The sequence below is a fragment of the Ambystoma mexicanum genome, chromosome 3q, assembly GCF_040938575.1.
Source record: "Ambystoma mexicanum isolate Mex_15411 chromosome 3q, UKY_AmexF1_1, whole genome shotgun sequence".
Classification (NCBI taxonomy): domain Eukaryota; kingdom Metazoa; phylum Chordata; class Amphibia; order Caudata; family Ambystomatidae; genus Ambystoma; species Ambystoma mexicanum.
In genome coordinates, this window is record NC_090926.1 from 936,991,147 (window position 1) to 937,010,130 (window position 18,984).

Consider the following 18,984-nt stretch of genomic DNA (forward strand, 5'->3'; position numbering starts at 1 on the left):
CACAGGAATCCATTGTAGACGCTGCCTGCCATGCGTACATGGCAGGCGGCGTTTACTTCATTTGCACAGCGGATTGTTAAAGGAAGGCATCTGAGCCACCTTGTTCTACTCCCCATTTTCTCTCCACCATTTAAATGAGGAAAGTTTGGTGGTGTGGACCTGTGCACGCCAAATTATGGGAGACTGCAAGATGTGCTCTTGTGTGTATTTCTGAACCTCATGTAGTTTTTACTGATTAAATATCACACAATTAATTCATTAAATCAAATGTCAGTCAAAAATATGTGTTTCTTGTGTGAAAGGTACTTTAGTTGACATTTCTATTGTCTGGAGACTATTGTATGATATGCTGGAGGCGGGATTTGGCATGAAACTCAAACAGTTAAACATGCATGTTGATATAGCAATTGTATACAACTGTCTTCAAAACATTTGGACGTGTTGAATAAAGAATCTTTGTCTATTTGTGTGTAATTACTCACTTGGTGTTTAGATCGACACACAATGTGTTCACTGACACTAAGGTGCATCTGCAACGGCACTTAACGGGCTTTTCCACACACGGGTAATAAGCAATACCGCCTATCTGCGAGAGTGGACTTTTTCATGCAATTCTTCTGGTGTCCCACTCATAAGGAGATGAAGAAAATACACTCACTCATGATTCCTCCGTTGTCCTGAGTGTATTATTATTTTATTTTATATGGAAATGTCACTTCTTAGTATAACTCCAATCAGTAAGGATTGTGATGAGAAAAGGAGGGGTCGGAGGAAATGGGCACATGGCATGCAACACTCCTCTCCTGTTCTCTTTGTATCGTGCATTGGTCAAACACAGTTATAGATGGGCAAGGGGATGGGCCATGTAGTCTCAGTTAGGAACTGGTGGTCATTCACACATTTAGAATATTCTGTTTTACAGGCGGATCACCTTCTACAATCAGGAAGGTTTGAGATGATTCAGAAGGATTAGGAGGAATGATGATTGCCATACTCATTCTGGCCATCAAGTTTTAGCCCTCATCTTAACCCCAACAGGTATGCACATGTAATGTAATGGAGCGTGTGCTCTTATGGGACATTAACTAGAATATAGGGTTTACATTTCCACAACTAATAACATCTAAACAGGTGCTCACGCCACTTGTGTCCAGGGTAATTAGTATGTTTTGCCACTTCTTCTGTACCTGTTCATACATGGAGTAATGGAAAGCTGGGCTAAGATGGTGGTGAAATAGCTCAGTGGGTTGAGCACTCACTGCTGCAATCTGTGTTTAATATGCAGGGCACAGGTTTGAATCCTGGCAAGGGCAACTCAGCCTTTCATTCTTCCGAGGTCAACGAATGAGTACCAACTTCGGTTGGGTGATAATTATATGTAACATTTTCTATGTGCAGCGCTTTGATGAAAGCGCTATTTAAATACAATTCATTAAGAGGCTAAACATATTTGTGAGTCTCTTTGCTGTCATTAGCCTCTCCCACTAGCCAAACTAGCCCCTTCCACTTCCCCAGCCAGTTGTTCCTGCAATTTACACACACCATGCTTCATGTGCAGAAAAGGCTGTCATACACTGGAAACTATAATGGTTAGTCTTTAAATAAATTGACATTTATAGTCCCATGAAAATGTATCACGTTTTGTATTTTCATGATATCACAGCAAACATACTTTTGGAGAAAATAAAACACAATCTGGGACCACAAATACAGATTTTGATCTGTATTAAAAGATATCCCAAAGTTAAAATTTCTTAAATCGTTTTTAAATTCTGCAATGTTGTGTGAAATCGTTCGGGAATGTTGTCAGTGTAGAGTTTGCTGAAAAGCGAGCACCTGCAACCAATGTTATGGATAACCTTTACAGAATTTCAACTGACTTTTACCAGAAAACCTATTAAAACGCTTAATGGGCCATGAATGTTTTATACTGACACTGGGAAATCCTGATCATGAAACTGAAGACTTAAAGCTGTGTTTATTCTTCAATTTTATGATAGTATTATATTGTACCAATCAACTAGAAAGGAACAGCCAAATTTCAAAATATTACCTTGAAAATGATTCCTAATAATTTTCATTGAGAATTGAAAAGCTACACATTTGAATTAGCGAAGGTAGACGAAATACTGTCAGGAAACTTATTATTTGCAAAATAATAAGTGTGACACGCTGCCTCTTTTTCTTAAGCTCACTCGTTTGTGACAAGTGTCCATCTCCAGAATGTATGCCAACATGCAACGCTGTAAATCTTGCTTTCAGGATCTTATGTACAGAAATTCTAAAAAAGAAGTACAACTACATTAAATCGTCTCTGTCTTGTGTCTTTTTCTAGGTTTCGATAAAGCAAGGAGAGAACACACTCGTACATTCTCTATAAGGACCCCCTTAGTTGAGCCCCGGAGTGGGCAGCGCCAAGATGAATAGGAGTGTGAGTACCTACGGGTATACCAGCACGTACTATGAAAGTACGGTACCCAGGCGCACCTTCCAGAAGCGATTCCTCCAAAAGGACGGGAGCTGCAACGTCTACTTCAAACACATTTTTGGAGAATGGGAGAGTTACGTGGCAGATATCTTCACCACCCTTGTGGATATCAAATGGCGCCACATGTTTGTCATTTTTTCATTATCGTACATTCTCTCGTGGCTGATCTTTGGCTTCATCTTCTGGATAATTGCTCTGCAGCATGGAGACCTACACCAGAATGACATAGTTCCCTGTGTCGATAATGTACGTAGCTTCACTGGGGCATTTCTATTCTCGCTGGAAACGCAAACCACCATTGGCTATGGCAACAGGTGTGTGACAGAAGAGTGTTGGGCCGCCATAATCCTAGTGACTCTGCAATCAGTTTTAAGCTGTATCATTGACACTTTTATCATTGGGGCTGCCATGGCCAAAATGGCTACTGCCCGTAAGAGAGCACAAACCATACGCTTTAGTTACTATGCCATTGTAAGCATTAGGGATGGTAAACTTTGCCTGTTGTGGCGCATTGGGGATTTTCGGCCAAACCATGTAGTTGAAGGGACAGTAAGAGCCCAACTTCTACAGTATAAAGAAGATCATACCAAGAGGATTACAATGGAGTACAAGGACTTGAAGCTAGTCAATGAACAGATAATTCTTGTGGCACCCGTAACTATTGTGCATACGATCGACCGTGAGAGTCCATTGTACAGCATGGACCGTAAAGCTCTGGCCACAGGCTGCTTTGAGGTACTGGTTACTTTTGTGTACACCGGTGACTCAACCGGGACTTCCCACCAGTCCCGGACCTCATACTTACCCCGAGAAATTTATTGGGGTTACAGGTTCAATGATGTTCTTCAGGTGAAAAAAAAGTACTATAAAGTGGACGGGATCCAGTTTGAAGAGATGACTGAATACTATGCTCCCTTTTGCAGTGCCAAACAACTTGACATTAATGAACAAAATTATACCCGAAATGACAATCCTCCAGCTGAGCGGCCAGATCAAACTGCTGCTAAGACTGCAAATCGATCAGCTAGTGAACCAGCAATTGCATCAATAAGTGTGGAGAACATAACACATTCACACTCACATAACGAACACGACAACAAACCCAGCATAGAATTTCATTCTGACGAAGGATTCATGAAATTGAGTACCATATCAGTGAGTTCCCAAAGTTAGTCCGAAGCTTCAAGGCAATTGCTTATTTAAATAAAATAAATGTCTCAAATAAACTCTAACATGCCAGTATCAACACATGGTGCGTATGTATTGCCAAGTAAGTAAATATTGTCAGAGGCATGCTAAATATTCAGTTCAAGGAACAAGAGTGAAACCATTTTAAAGAACATTGTGTGAGCCAACAGGATTTGAAGAATTCAAGAGACAGACAGCCTGGAGACTAGTTGTGTTGATTATTCCTTCTCCAATTCTGCCTTGATGAGTGTAGAGAAAGAGCAAGGCAAATCATTCCAGTTGGAGTGGTGGATTTAACATGTTGACATATAAAAGTGTAAAGCTAAAGACAATTGCCATGGAAATACAGAGAACATGAGATCTGCCTTGCCTATTAAGTCATCTCATTAACTTTGTGAAATTCAACAAAGAACATCTAGAATGGGCAGTGAATGTTCCTTCACATTTTATATGTCTACGGTTGTTGTTTGAACCATATCAGAGTGTGTTTCAAGCATACAAACCTTTTCTGTGCTAATACTATGGCTTATGCTCTCAGCCCACATCCTTATCTGGAGATCCTATGTTCGCAAGCTAACAGAACAATGGTTCATCTCACTGAATTCATCTCACTAAACAATTGGTTGCTTCTCAGTCTTCTGCATAAAGTATGTGACTTTTTTCTCTACATTCCTTTTCTCATCTCTGTTCCAGAATGATATACTAGTCATCTGGCACACTGCATAGTACCAGAGCAGAGCCGTATAACAACAGAAGGAGCTTAGTGTTTGATTTGTAAGGGAGAAATTTAGATTTAAGTGCCTCTAGGTTGGACCAGAGAACACTATGGGAATCCACTCCGGTAATCTGTTCTGTGAAGGTTTAAAGAACACTTCTGCCTGGATGAGTGTAAACATCTATCCAAGATGTAACTTTTGAAATTCATAAAAGCAGGGCTTCAAGCTCTAGAATTGCAGTATGGCAGTAAGTATTGTGGGATAAAAAGCCAAAGATGATGGTACATCTAACAACTGACCACTCAAGAGATCTGGAATACGGTTATTGAAGTAGGGGGGACATATCTAGTGACTTAGTTTTCAACTCTGAAGACTGAAGGAGATCACCATTTTAAATTCTAATTTCTCACTTCCACAAATTGAGTGATTTTTTAGCAAATCACTTTACTTCTTCCTGTGCCCCATTCCTTTACTGTTACAAAATTGTGAGCGATAATGTGTTAACAAAACCAAAATGTGAATTTCACTGTGTCTCTTATCATTTCAACTCTGTGTGAGAGAAAGCTGCAAGAAGTAGAACCCGATTTAGGGGCCTTTAAAGCTAGTATTAGCAGACACAGCTCTATGATTATCCAATTAATGAACGTTGTTCTACTTTAGTGTTTAGAGAGCTAAATGCACCAGACTATGCAGACCAGTCTCTACGTCTTCACCCCAATTATGAGTGTACAGAACGCCTTCGTTTTTCTAGAACCACCGACAAAGTTCAGTAACTTGAGTCCACACACACCCGAGTAGTGGACCCAGTGCACATATCTATCTTCAGTGTATCCATACTCTCTACATCTAGAGTTTGCTTGTTGGCATTGCACCCACTGATACTGCATCAGTCCTATATTTCCTCGCGTTGCCTCCAGAGCAGCGTGTGGCACAGGCTGTCACACATAAACTGGCATGTAGAGAGCCATGGCCTACATTCAGTCCCGGAATGTCTTGCTGGGTTTGCAAATTGATCAACATTTCTGGTGAATCTATTTGGCATGTACCTTTTTATGTAACCAACCTGCCCCAAACAAACTGCAAGCTCTTGTAAGTCTATAACGGGAACATGTTTTTTTGGTGTCTGTGGAGCACGTAGTTATTCCAATGATGACATACAATTCACATTCTATGGGTGCTATATTAGTTACATCTTTATACAGTTCTGTCTTCGCCTGTTACCGTGTTGATCAATAGCACAATATTCTATGAATACATAACATATTATATACACTGTAGCTATGGACTCTGGTCCTGCTGAGGGTTGAATGAAAAATGAGTTAACCAAGTCGTGATTGGCTGAGAAGTGGGGAAGGCCGGTACGCACTCTTGGAAGGTTATTGGAGCACTACAGGTCTGACATCAAAGCCACTCCTTCTGCAATAGGAAAACCACACCTCTGGGTTCATGTTAGAATACAACCTTTCTGCTATTTGTCAAAACAGCTTTCGGTTCCAAAAATAGCTACCCCAAAATATCTACTGCATATATTTTACTTTTAAAAATGTGATAACATTTGTTTAAAAATCTTACCTCCCTAAATGTAAATACAACTATTCATTCTTCTGTACCTCTGTCACCCATACTCTACATGTATTCCAATATCTTAAAGGGTATACCTTTTACCATCTACACCACGTTAGTTCTCAGTCAATTTAAGAGCCTACTTTATTCCAGCCACATTTTAAGGCTATGAATTCCTGGTTATTTTTGGAGTCAACACAATCACAGTCAAGAAAGTATAGACAATCTGCTGGAAAAGGTATTTTCCTTGCATCTTAGGTGGCAATGTTGGCGGGTCTGTGGTCCTCCAATTATGGTTCTGCATAAAAAGTATTAAGGAGGGAGTCTGTATTACAACATAGTACTTAATGTTAATTCATGTCGCGCATACAAGCTGTTCATTAGCTCAAATGAGATCAGTATTTTAATATCATGCAATATTAAAGCTGCTTTGCTGTGAAAAAGCATCAATAACTTTGCTGAGTGGAAGTTTTCTTTTGTCAGTCAATGGCGCCAAATGTATGCATGTACCTATGTATGTATAGGTTTTTCTAAAGCGCAAACCTAGCTGGGTAACAGCCTAGTGCTACACGAGATATGAGCTAATATAAGTAAATAGTAGTCAGGTGGGCTTTTTGGGTGACTATCTGAAGCAAGCTGACTGGTGCATTGTGGATTAGACTACTAGCTGAGACAATGTCTTAGGAGTAGCGTTGGAGCTGTGATGATATCTGTTGGGAAGGTGTTCCACAGTGCAGGTGCCTTTCCCAGACTTTTCTTTCTGGCATTTTTTGTTTGTTTTTCCAGTGTTATACTGTGGTTTCTGCAGTGACGTTGACTCTTGCAAAATACTAGAAAATTGTTGGCATTATCCTTTGATTGCATGTCTCGAATGAAGCATCTTTCATCAGAAATACTATTTCACAAATAGGGTTATCAGGATAAGGAGTCCATCAAACAAGATTTGGTACCAAACTCAACAGAAGGGTGAATCTGTTCCTGCTTCTCTACCCTTACTGGGTACTGCTAACTTCTACCCCTCTGTACCTCCCCCGGTTTCCCATCCACAGTACAATTCTTGTCTTCTTCTATGTTCCTCCTGTATTATAATTGAAATCACTGTTGGACTCCCAAATGCAAAATATCTCTGTAATACAACTTCCTTTCTTTATGAACACTTTGACTCGCAGTACCCTTATCTTACTATGATCACTATCACTGAAACTTGTATTTTCCCAAATTACACTACAAAGCTTTCAACGCTTTAACGCTGAACTCTTCTTTTAGACACATTGCGCTCAAACATCTTGCCGCAAGCACGCTACTATTGACCAATTCTACTTGAAGCCTGGCTCCATCAAATTCTTCTTCAGTGATTTTAACTTCCCCCCCAAACCTCTTCCCACTGAAGTCCCAGTATTACTCTTTGGAGACTCAAATCTCCCACATGATCACAATCCACAAAGTCTAGATGGACTTCTATCTCACTAACCATTCTCTGGTAGCCCTTCTTAACCTGCCAACCCACAAAAATGGCAACTCACACAAACACATCTACCTCGCCTCACTCTTCTGTTGACACATGACCCACTGACCACATTCTCCTCCCCCATCTATACCTACTGCCTCCTTCTAAAATAACAAAATGAAACCTTGCATCTTTGCCCCCCTACCTTAGATGTAGTCAGAACCCTTGATTATTTCACTCCACCTCTTGCTGACTAAATTAATTTGTCAATTCTTTAGTTAGCCCTCAACCATGGATTAATTTATCCATTAAACATCAGAGGATGCACCCCTAACACACAAATCCAGCCTCCATCTCTTCTTCCTAAATGGAGTCATGCCTTGCTCTGTTTGTTGTTGTGTATTTAGCCAGGTCCAGCTATCACAATAAATGCATCCTCTCATTCCACTCTCATCTTCACAAGGGCTCACATGATCCTCCAGTCCACAAATGGCCCCCTCAACTCAGCTCTTCTCTTTATCCTTCACACTCTCAGCTGAAGACTTTGACAGACTCTGATTTGGTTCATCTTCTATCCACCTTCTCCTTCTTTGTTCAAACCACAGCCATGACACACTCCTCAATATATGACTTCCCTCCCATCATTTCAGCTGTTTTGGCATCTATGTATCAGTAGTGTAACTCTTCATGTGCTGTTACTAGCCCATATGTTCCACAAACAGTCACGGACTGGCAACCATTAATTGCTCCTTCCTCTCCCCTCTCTCAAGCCTTTGATTATCCTCTGTTATCTTCCCAGCTATTTCAAGGTAATCATCTGAATATCAATGTTGAAGAAAACCAAAGCTGACCTCAACCACCCACGAACTTATCAGCTAATATTTCTATTTCCTTACCAGTCTACCATTCTGATATGTATAGTGTTCAAATACATCACTGGCTAGGTGAAGGCACATGTATTCAGTCATCCCCTCCATTCTATGTCCTGTAGAAGACATTATACATGCACAGCACTCTGTTATGTCTTTAACTCTCTCCCTACAGCTCACCACTGCCTTGAATCATCTATCCTCATCCTCCTTGCTCTTCCTGCCGCTGTACAGTTGCTCATTGTCCCTCCTTTAGACTCGCTCACATCTTAACTTTCTGAATCTTCTCACTTGGGTAGCCACTTACCTGGCTCACTCCTTCTCCATCTCCTGGAACATGAGGATCTCCATTATCCCCTGCTGGGGGAAATGCTTGTAAGGGTTGCATGTGAATGTGTCTCTTGAAAAATGTCACCTGGGAGGCACATTTATTTTCCTGATCCCTATATAATTTACCCAAATATTCTAGGAGGGGTGTAATTTATGATTATGAATTCCAATCCTAGAATATTTGGGGAAAGTGTTTTTTATTTTACTGAGGGTGCATACTTGGGGACATTTCACATGCTCACCAATACTCTTGTAAGGTCGTCACCTGCAACACCTTCTCATTCGGCAAATACTTTGCCCTTTTTGGCTTCTCATATCATCTATATGGCAATGATAAAAATGTTGTGCAGACCCAACTCAAAGAGAGGAGGATTTGTCTCTCCACCCATCATGGTGTCAAGGTTTCCATTCAATCGAGAAGGCACAAATGATATCTCTGTCTTTCTTTATCTATGTCTCTCTTTCTTTGTCTCTCTAGTACTCTCTCTCTCTCTCTCTCTCTCTCCCTCTGTCCCTCTCTCTCTCTCTCTCTCTCTCTCTCTCCCTCTTTCTCTCTCTCTCTCTCTCTCTCTCTCTTTGTCTTCCTATCTCTCTGTTTTCTCACAGGAAATTTAAGGTCAGTTGTTGCAACTGAATATAATTATCAATTTGAAATATTAGAGCAAACATACTTGATTTTCTAAAGCCAGCAAGCATAACCATTGTAAGGTGAGAACATTGTCACCTTTTGACGCTTTGGAGGAATTTACTGGCGGCTGCCCTGATGAATAACAGACAAGACCATGTCCCAGAAGCAGGCTTGCGATGCACGGTTCATACCCAGCAAGACACAATGACGTCATCAAGCAATGCAAGCGCTGTCATGCAGGTGTCACTGTCCATCAGTACAGAAAAAGGATGGTGGTCCCCACAGTGGGTTGCTCTTCAGCAAATCGGTGAGTCCTTGTTGCCTGGCATTTCTTTTACTATGGTCCCTTGTTCTGTCCGTGCCATGTTTCTGCCCCACCCCTGCTTCCTTAATCTCTTCTGTTCCTCTTCCCTCTCCCTTTCTTCCCTCAGATTTCGTGTTACCTACCCAGACCTCCCCTTGGCTTGCATTGGATCTTGGTCTGTGTTTCGGCATTGTTGATTTTGGTGTTTATACACCCACCACTTGGATTAATTCTTTTTTCCATGTCCTAGTTTTGCCCTACTTCCATTTATGAAAGGTTTCTTCAGCATTGTACGTGCCTTTATTTATGCACCCTCGTATCATTTGGGGCACGCATCTTACTCCAACTGAACTTGGCATCTGCGACATCCTAATCATCACTACTCTCCAGTGTCCTACAGGTACTGTACTTAGCTATATAGTTTGCATATAATAGTATATACTGTTTTGCGGGTGTATTGCCTACCACCCAGCTACCAGTTGTATCATTGGGACACTATTGCTTCCCTGGACCTGACAAAAAAATGTGGGGGGAGAACCGTAATGATTTGGATTCATTCGACGCCTACTGGCTAGATTCACAAAGAACATCTTTGCTTCCCCTCTCATACCAGAAGACAAGTAAGGGAATACCTGATGCAGATTCTCCGACTAAACAACTCCATGTATGACCTCCCTCCATGCCCTACTAACTGCATCTGCCTCATATTGATACAATACTCTTCAGCCATTGTTAAACTCCCAGAAATGTCAATGCTCCACTGCCTGTATAGGGATTAAGTACAGTGTGTTTTTGAGAAGCATCATCTTCTCTTCAAAGAAATATTAATAAGTACACATATCCAACTAAAATCTATTGAACATTAAGTAACCACAATTAAAGTGTGAAATTATGGAGAAAAACAATGTTAGTGTTGTTTTTCTGAAGCCAGTAAACAGTAGCAGAGAAAATGTAAGAATGTGGATCAGCTACTTTGTGATTTTTCGCTTTGACCACTTCTGGGTTTATGAAAAAGGAACCGCCCTATGTTCCATCTTTCACAGCAAAGGGTAAGGGAGGAAATTGGTGATGCAGACACAGTAAAATATATGTGTCCTCTCTCACCATGTCCTTCCATCTTTATTTATATCCTACTAGTGTGAAAGCCTGTGTACACGAGCCCAAGTGCGTAAAGTAAGACATTTTCAGAATGTTAATATATCATGTGGTATACTTCATTGCAATTGAGTGTAATCCATGTTAATAGGGAAACAATGTGTTTAGGTTTTTATTAACACAGGACCACTATGTATCCCAATGCAACATCTGCCTCTAGTGGTGACAACATGCAATGCAAGCAGATTCTAAGATACAGTAGGTTTTCATTCACACAGTAGGACCACTATATATCCTAAGGCAACAGCTCCCTCTCGAGGTGACAACAGGCAATGCAGGCAGATTCTACGATACAGTAGGTTTTCATTCACACAGTAGGACCACTATATATCCTAAGGCAACAGCTCCCTCTCGAGGTGACAACAGGCTATCCAGGCAGACTCTACTTTGCATTACTGCACCCGACAAACATACACCTGGCCTTTTATTATTTAGGATGTCTGAATCCCTCAGTTGTACAGCTCTACTTTGCTTGACAGCTATATGTTCACTATTTAAAATTAAATGCAGTGACTACATTAGCCAAATGCAACATCACATCTATGAAGTTAAAGAAGAGAGCAGCAAGTGTGTGCTATCATTTTGAATACTATATAATCCTGTACAAGCAAAGGGTGCTTTGGGAGAAAAAGGAGAATGTGACATTTTCAAGGGAGAGGGGCAATTAAGCAATTACAAAGTCATTAGCTGGGGAATTCAAACCACTAACATTAACAACTCCAAATAAGGAAACAACACATCTGTGTAAAAAAAAAACACCTGAGTGGCATTCATATGATTCGAAGAGCGTTTTCCTATGGGCTGGTGCCATTATAAAATGCTTCTGTGAATCAGGGTCTATGAATAGAGCACTCCCTGCTTCACAACTAGATCTATGATATATAAAATCCAACACATACACATGCAAGAGAGGAAATCCCTGAAAAGTAAATGACGCCAAAGGACATTTTCCATCCCAGCCCCCATTGCAGTGGTCTCTGCAAAGGGGGTTTAGGGTGCCACTAAATGTGCCTATGCCAAACAATAAGCAAGGCGTTATGCAAACAGCACGAAACAGAACTATCGCAACTAATGCAATGTGAAATTAAACACACCTGTAACAGTGCAGCCCCATACTAGAACGTCACTGTCGCGTACACGATGCTGGAAAACATCCATGCGTCCTGCATTAAAGAGAAGTGGTGTTCTCCAAGACGCAGCTCCATACTACAGCGGAAAAAGGTACTGCAAATAAGTATCAGTACAAAGAATTTAAAATTACAGGTGGCAGTGGCTAGAAATCCCCGCTGTCGGTCATCACAATACACCTTGCAGAAGAATGTTTTGCCACAAGCTCAAAGAGCATGACTCTAGCATTAGACTGTCTACGAAGCTGTTATTATGTAAAGTATATAATCCAGACATAGGAGCCATCATTTAGTCGGACCTCAAGGCATAGAGGAAACCCATGCAGCCGACTTGGCACCACTGTGAGCCTTGTAGAGAGTCAAGAGAGAGAACCTCAGAATATGGAAGCCATTCATCTGCAATTGGGCCTGCAGAAACACGTGAGCACCACATTAGACAGATTAGCAGCTTCCCACACACCACAGAGAAAACAAAAATATGGGCACTGAAGGCAGGGTGCTCTAGTGAAGTGGTATTCACAAATGTTCATACCAATCCCCCGACCCTTGAGTACAAATATGTGCCTTGCCTCCCCAGACCTAGGCTTTGGCCACCCTAGGCTCCCAAAGGATGTCCAGGCTGGCCGCAGGCTTTTTAAAATATAAGCAGATTATTCTACTGCTGATATTTTCTATTATAATCAGTCACCTTAGTCATGTTTTATATTAAAAACAGTGATCTTAGTCTGGGGCTCCCCTGGACATCCTTCGGCACCCGAGTTTGAAGACCACTTTTCAAAAGGTTACCCCTTCCCTTTCAAGCATAGATATTGCCAGCCGTGGAAAAATATTGGGTCAACACATTTTTGATGAAAATAATCGAGCCAAAACATACATTTGATGCGCAATTCCAACATTTTGTATGCTGTTGTGTCAACACCTACTCTTTTTGTTGGTTCATGGACTGATGTGTCATTTTAGAAGCTGATTGTTCATATTTATAACTGCACAGATACATCCAAATGTAACTCTTGTAGGCCAGGCACATATATGTGGCCAATAGGACATCCACTGGAGATGTTGTTCATGCCCTTCAACAACTCTATCACAAGGGAGCATATCAAATAACACACATACACTTTCTCTGTGTGAATGGCCAGATGGTGTCCTCGAAACATACTTCATTTCTCTGTATCAACAAATCTACAGAAGCCAAAAATGAGAGTGGACGGCAACATGCATAACCTGACATAAGAGTGACTAGTCTGGCTTGCCAGGGACATGCTGATGAAAGCACCAGCACACATCCCAGCGCAATGGCCAGAAAGCAAGAAGCAACAGAGGACCTAAGGAGGCCAGATAACCAAGGTACTATGTAGCAATTGAGGACGCAGCAGAAGGGTAAGAGTAAGTCCTTTTACTGAATGGACAGACCCATGGCCACATTGCCACTCAGCTCCTCAAACACCAGGAGTGCTGTCTCGCGCTGTACGTGGTCAGCACTCCAGAACACATTATGACACGTCTCCCCCTTGATGATATATAAAACGCAACGGGGGGCATGTAACATCTCTAAACCAAACTAAGGAATAGAAATGCAGGAACAATAAAACTTCGAAAACAATAGAAACAAACAAGTACATCCGTAAGATACTGGATGAATTGGAAAGGGAAACACACCTGGGAACACCTCTGAGAAGAACATCATAATGCAACGATCACTCACACGCACACAGTCCTCACACCCATGCACCACTCACTGCCACTCTCCCAAACATAATCCTTCATTCTGACAGGAGGTACCCGGACCCTCACTGGACGCCTCCCATTACCACAACCAATTGCACGAAGAACACGCTCCTCAGCCAACAAACTCACACCATCCCTACGACTGTCAACAGCTGCCACTTCATTACACCTCACATCCGAGTCCTCAGTAGACCCTCCCACACGCTGATCATCAGACAAAGCACTTAAATGAGATCCCAAACCGGAACTCCCCTGATCTGATGGTGACACAGAGGTCCACCTTGTCCCATCATCCAGAACCACATACCCTGTCCCCACCTTAACGACCACACCCGGGGACATGCATGTGCTCCTCCCATTTGGAACAAACCTAGGGTTTCTTATGCAAACGGGTTCACCAACTTCGACTTCCATGGGATTCTTCACCCTCTGCTGTGCTCTCAGGCGATCATGATGCACTTGCACCCTTTCCAACACTTCTGACATGTTCACCTCTGTGGCCACACCCCCACCAAGAGCAGCCATCCTCAGTCTTGACCCAGCCTTCCTGCCCCTAATGAGTTCAAAAGGTGACTTGCCAGTAAACACTGAGGGTGTCCGCATGTACGCTGTCAAAGCCTCCGAAACCACCCCCTGCCAACACAAACCGTTAGCAATGGCCAACTGAATAGACCCCTTCACAAAACCATTTATTCTTTTCACCAAACCACTGGCACGAGGATTATACGAGGATGTCCTATGATGCCTGATACCATTATCCATCAAAATATCTTGCATTTGATGGGACCAAAATTGCACCCCATTGTCAGTGACCAAACTCATGGGTACACCCTCCCTGTCAAATACCCTCTTAAGATAACCAATCACCTTATCCATGGTTACTGTTTCAAAAGCAGCAGCCTTGGCCCACCACAAGGTATAGTCAACCAGCACCACCACAAATTTCAAACCACTTTCCAAACACTGCATGGGGCCCATAATGTCCAATGCCACCTTGGTCCATACCTCATTGGGAACATCCACAGGGTACACTGGTTGAGGGCACACCACTCTGCTCTTGACACTTGTGGCACACGCCACACACTCCTTCACTACGACCTCTACCTCCACATCCATAGCCGGCCACCAATACGCCTACCGCAAACTACTTTTTGTTAGGGACCCAAATGCTCTTCGTGCACCAGCTCAACAAGCCTTTCTCTCAAACTCACAGGAGGCACCAACCGCTCTCCTCTCATGACACCCCATGCCCACTCTGCCAATTCATACAAAACCTGCATGTACCACTTTCCTTCCCCCTACCCTTGACCGTTTCCCAGCCATCACGTAGACCATCTCTGATCCATGCTAACTCAACATCCTTTGCCGATTCCTTCGCCCACTCATCCTTATCCACAGCGGTTAGCACACACACCACCTGAGTGCTTATATCACACACCTCCTGCTCTTCTGGTACCTCCACTGACAACCTTGATAAACAATCCACCACCACGTTTCTTATGCCTGGTAAATACTCCACCTTGAAATTAAATTCCTGCAGATCGACCATCCACCTAGCAATCCTAAGAGGCACCCATCCCACACCATTGGTGGTGAATACATACACAAGTGGTTTATGGTCGGTCCTGATGACATACGGAATACCCCACAAATATATTCTAAAATGCTTTGAAGCCCAAGAAGCAGCAAACACCTTCCTCTCAATCACTATATACCGCTTTTCAGTATCCATAAGCGCCCTGGACACAAATGCAATCGGCTTGCACACACCATCCTGCCACGGCTCCAGAACTGCCCCTAGATCAACATCAGTAGCATTCACCATGAGCAACGTCTTGTTCCTTGGATTAAACAACTTCAAAGATGGTGCCCTATGCACATCCTCTTTCAATTGGACAAATTCAGCCTGACACTCTTGAGACCATTCAAACCTGGCATTTTTCTTCAACAACGCTTGTATACACACAGTCTTCTCTGCATAACAAAGGAACAAACTTGACATAATACTCAGTCATACCCGAAAATGACCTTAGTTGGTCCTTATTCACTGGGAATGGCCTCCCCCATCACTAACCAACCCTTCCCTAGGCCTTGTGCCACTGGCATCCAGTGTGTGCCCTAAATACATCACACTGGGCACGGCCACCTGACACTTCGATGCCTTCACCGTCAAACCACTCTGCTGCAGAATTTGCATGACCCAATGCACCCTCTTGTCATGTTCCCTTTGGTTCTTAACCCACACCAAAATGTCATCTTGAAAGTAGCTCACACCCGGCACACCCCCAAACAATTCCTCCATCAAACGCTGAAAAACCACAGATTTTGATGCCAAACTAAATGGCATTAGATGAAATCTGTGTGCCCCAAAAGGTGTCAAAAATGAAGTCAACGGCCGCGATTCCTCATCCAGATTAATCTGATGGTAAACTGATGATAGATCAAAAGTGGAAAACTACTCTGCATGTCCCATTGTCAACAGTAATTCATTGATGTTGGGGAGTGGATGGCGATCAACAAAAATATTGGAATTGAGCTCCCTAAGGTCCACACAGATCCTTAAGCCACAGTCCTGTTTCCGTGCTAACACCACAGGAGATTACCACTCAAAACTTTCAATTTCCTCTATAATCCCTGCCTCCTTCAACTTTTCCAATTCCAACTTCAACCCTTCCCTGGCCAAAACACCAGAACACCTCTGACCTTGTGTACCTTGGGAACCGCCCCCTCTTAAGAACAATTTTATGTGAGAATCCACGCAACATACCTAGTCACTCCGCAAACACTGTGGGATATTTGTTGCATAAATATTGTACTGACATGATGTCACCGACCCTCCCTCCACACTCAACATGTGCACAGTCTTCCCAGGAGTTATCTCTATATCAAGAGTTGCTTGCTCATCCCACCCCAAGACGCTTGCACACTTATGTGCCACACACAATTTTCCTTCATGCTGTGTCCCTTGAATTCAATTTGCACCCATTCATACCCCAACACCTCTATGGGTACTTGACCATAAGCACTGGGATTAATGTCCGGAGGTTTGAGAGCAGATACCTCCTTCCCAAAATTCTCTCTGTACACCTCTGGAGATATCATAGTGTAAGGTGAACCTGCGTCCACTAACATTTACAAATGTACACCATTCACTTTTAACACATCCCAAAGTCCCCTCTTGACTCCCCCCTCAACATGCAGTATCACCCCATCTCTCATGACACTACTGTCAAAAGTTACAGCCCTCCCCAGAAAACTGTCAGCTTCAATCATCCACCCATGTAGGACACTCTTTTGCCCCGGTGGGATGGCTCGAACAACCCCATTTCTTACATGCCCCCTTCACCCGGCCCCCATAGTTCACCCTATTAGGTCTGTTGGACAACGCTTCAAACTTCTCAGACCTTTTCCTGGTATCACTGCTACCCTTCTTGAATGGTGGTAACACCACTTGGATAGACTCTCCTTGGCCATTCCTGTCTGTCTTCTCAGTGACAGCTTGAACACTGACACGTGACTCCTCTATGACTCTCACAATCTCTATTACTTTGTCCAAAGGTGGGTCTCTCTCTATACATAACCTTTCCCTGACCTTAGAATTGCTTGTTTTCATCATGATCTGGTCCCTACGTACTCCTCCTGCACACCAGTAAATTTGCATGTAGCTGAAAGGGTCCACAGTGCCGTAACATAGGCATCAATGCCTTCTCGGACTCCTTGTGCCCTGGAGAAAAAATGGTATTGCTCGAATACCACATTAGGCCTGTTTCCCAATCGTCCTAATTTTTTAGGGCAGTTTCATATGCGCTCACTACTCTCTGCTCGTCACTGCCGCCTGCAACATACACTTCTTCCCCCGGGAAGATTCCTGAACCCTCTGAGTCCTTCGGTACCAAGACAATTTAATATTGCTGCCTCCTTTTCGTCATCACTGTACTTTGCCTCTCCAGCTGCTCTCATGTAAACCTTGAATGCGTCCACCCATAAATCCCACGCTAAAAGGGGTTCAGCTGGGGACCCTAAAAATGCTGGGAAAGTCTGGCGTTGCTGTGCTGCATGACAGCCCAGAATCACTCCAGTTACTATGCCAGTACAACTAATGCAAGGTGGACTATGGGGTTAGCTGCTCACCAGTTGTTGTGCCCCTTGCAGTGCAAGTATATTCTCTTGTCACCATACACAACTTGACTTAAGTTATGTCAAACTCCAAGACTCAAACTCCAAAGTTACTCACACTTCCCACAAATCATCAGATGTTCTTGTGACTGCCTTATTTCCTGTGCCCCCTTGAAGTACAGCTTGTGGGTTTAGAGAACTTTATATACCTTTCTTCTTACAGTACCTTCAATTGTCATAGGGTGTGCGCAACACCAACGTTGGGCACTTGCAAATTCCACAAAAAAAATCCTCTCCTTCCTTCTTCTACCGTGCTCCCATACCTGCTGTGTAATCCTTTACACAAAGCTTTGCCTAGCAACCAAAGATGGCCGCGAGAGCGCAGGCATTGCTAGGTCTTTTACTGTAGCCTTGTGACATTGATTTACAATCACCACTGTTTTGGGGCTTGGTGTGGCAAAGGTTATGTCGTTCCTCTGTGAACCACCTTCCCATGCCCACTCCTTCCGTGCCAACTCCTTCTGTCACCCGCAGTCACTCGGAACAGGGGGACACCTGAAGAAACGCGGCGGCAAGCAACAATTCCGGTTCCTGGCACACGCGGTTGTTCAGCAGGGTCTGTCCCTCACGTTTATGATTCTCATCACCAGTGTGGTAATTGAAGACGCAGCACATGGGTAAGAGTAAGTCCTTTTATTGAATAGACAGACCCGTGGCCTCACTGCCACTCAGCCCCCAACCAACCGTCCTCGAACACCTGGAGTGCTGACTCGCGTTGTACACGGTCAGCACTCCAGAACACATTACGACATACTACATATGTACGACAGAGTCTTAAATGTGTGTTCTTCACTGGGCCTCTGCCAGCAGGGGAGTGGAAATGGCTTTACAGGTACTGCCAACAAATCTAGGGTACCACACATTGCGCACAACACACAGTCACAAGAACAACGCTCCTATTTATTTCACCTGTAAGAGGGATGAACAGTGTGACAGAGGTGTTTGAATGTAATGATTCAATACCAATAGCCAAACTCAAAGAGGCACAATAGTAGCCAGGACGTGCCTGGGAGGCAATTATCATTGAGACACTGTGAATTGTCTGGATGACAAGATGTATGGTGGTGATCAACACGAAGAACTGTCTAAGGTAGTACAATACTTTGCATTAACAGGCAGAGGCCTAGTGATGGAGAAAGCACTCAGTTTGGGATTGGCTGTGCTTGACCCTTTAAATGAACAGTGTGAATATGTACATCACTAGCTTGAGATGGATCGGACTGGTCCTGTGCACATGTGACCACTCTCATCATCCTAAGTACTCA

General features: G+C 43.1%; 1 protein-coding gene across 9 annotated transcripts in view; it reads left to right on the top strand.

Annotated features, from left to right (window-relative positions):
* Positions 1-6,409, top strand: part of KCNJ16 (potassium inwardly rectifying channel subfamily J member 16) — an 803,454-nt gene extending 797,045 nt beyond the window's left edge. For all 9 annotated transcript variants that reach the window (XM_069655083.1, XM_069655085.1, XM_069655090.1 and 6 more), the window contains one exon: positions 2,336-6,409. In XM_069655083.1, the coding sequence (XP_069511184.1) occupies positions 2,420-3,661 (1,242 nt within the window). In that variant the 5' untranslated portion in view covers positions 2,336-2,419 and the 3' untranslated portion in view covers positions 3,662-6,409. The remainder of the gene's footprint in view (positions 1-2,335) is intronic.
* The last annotated feature ends 12,575 nt before the right edge of the window (positions 6,410-18,984 follow it).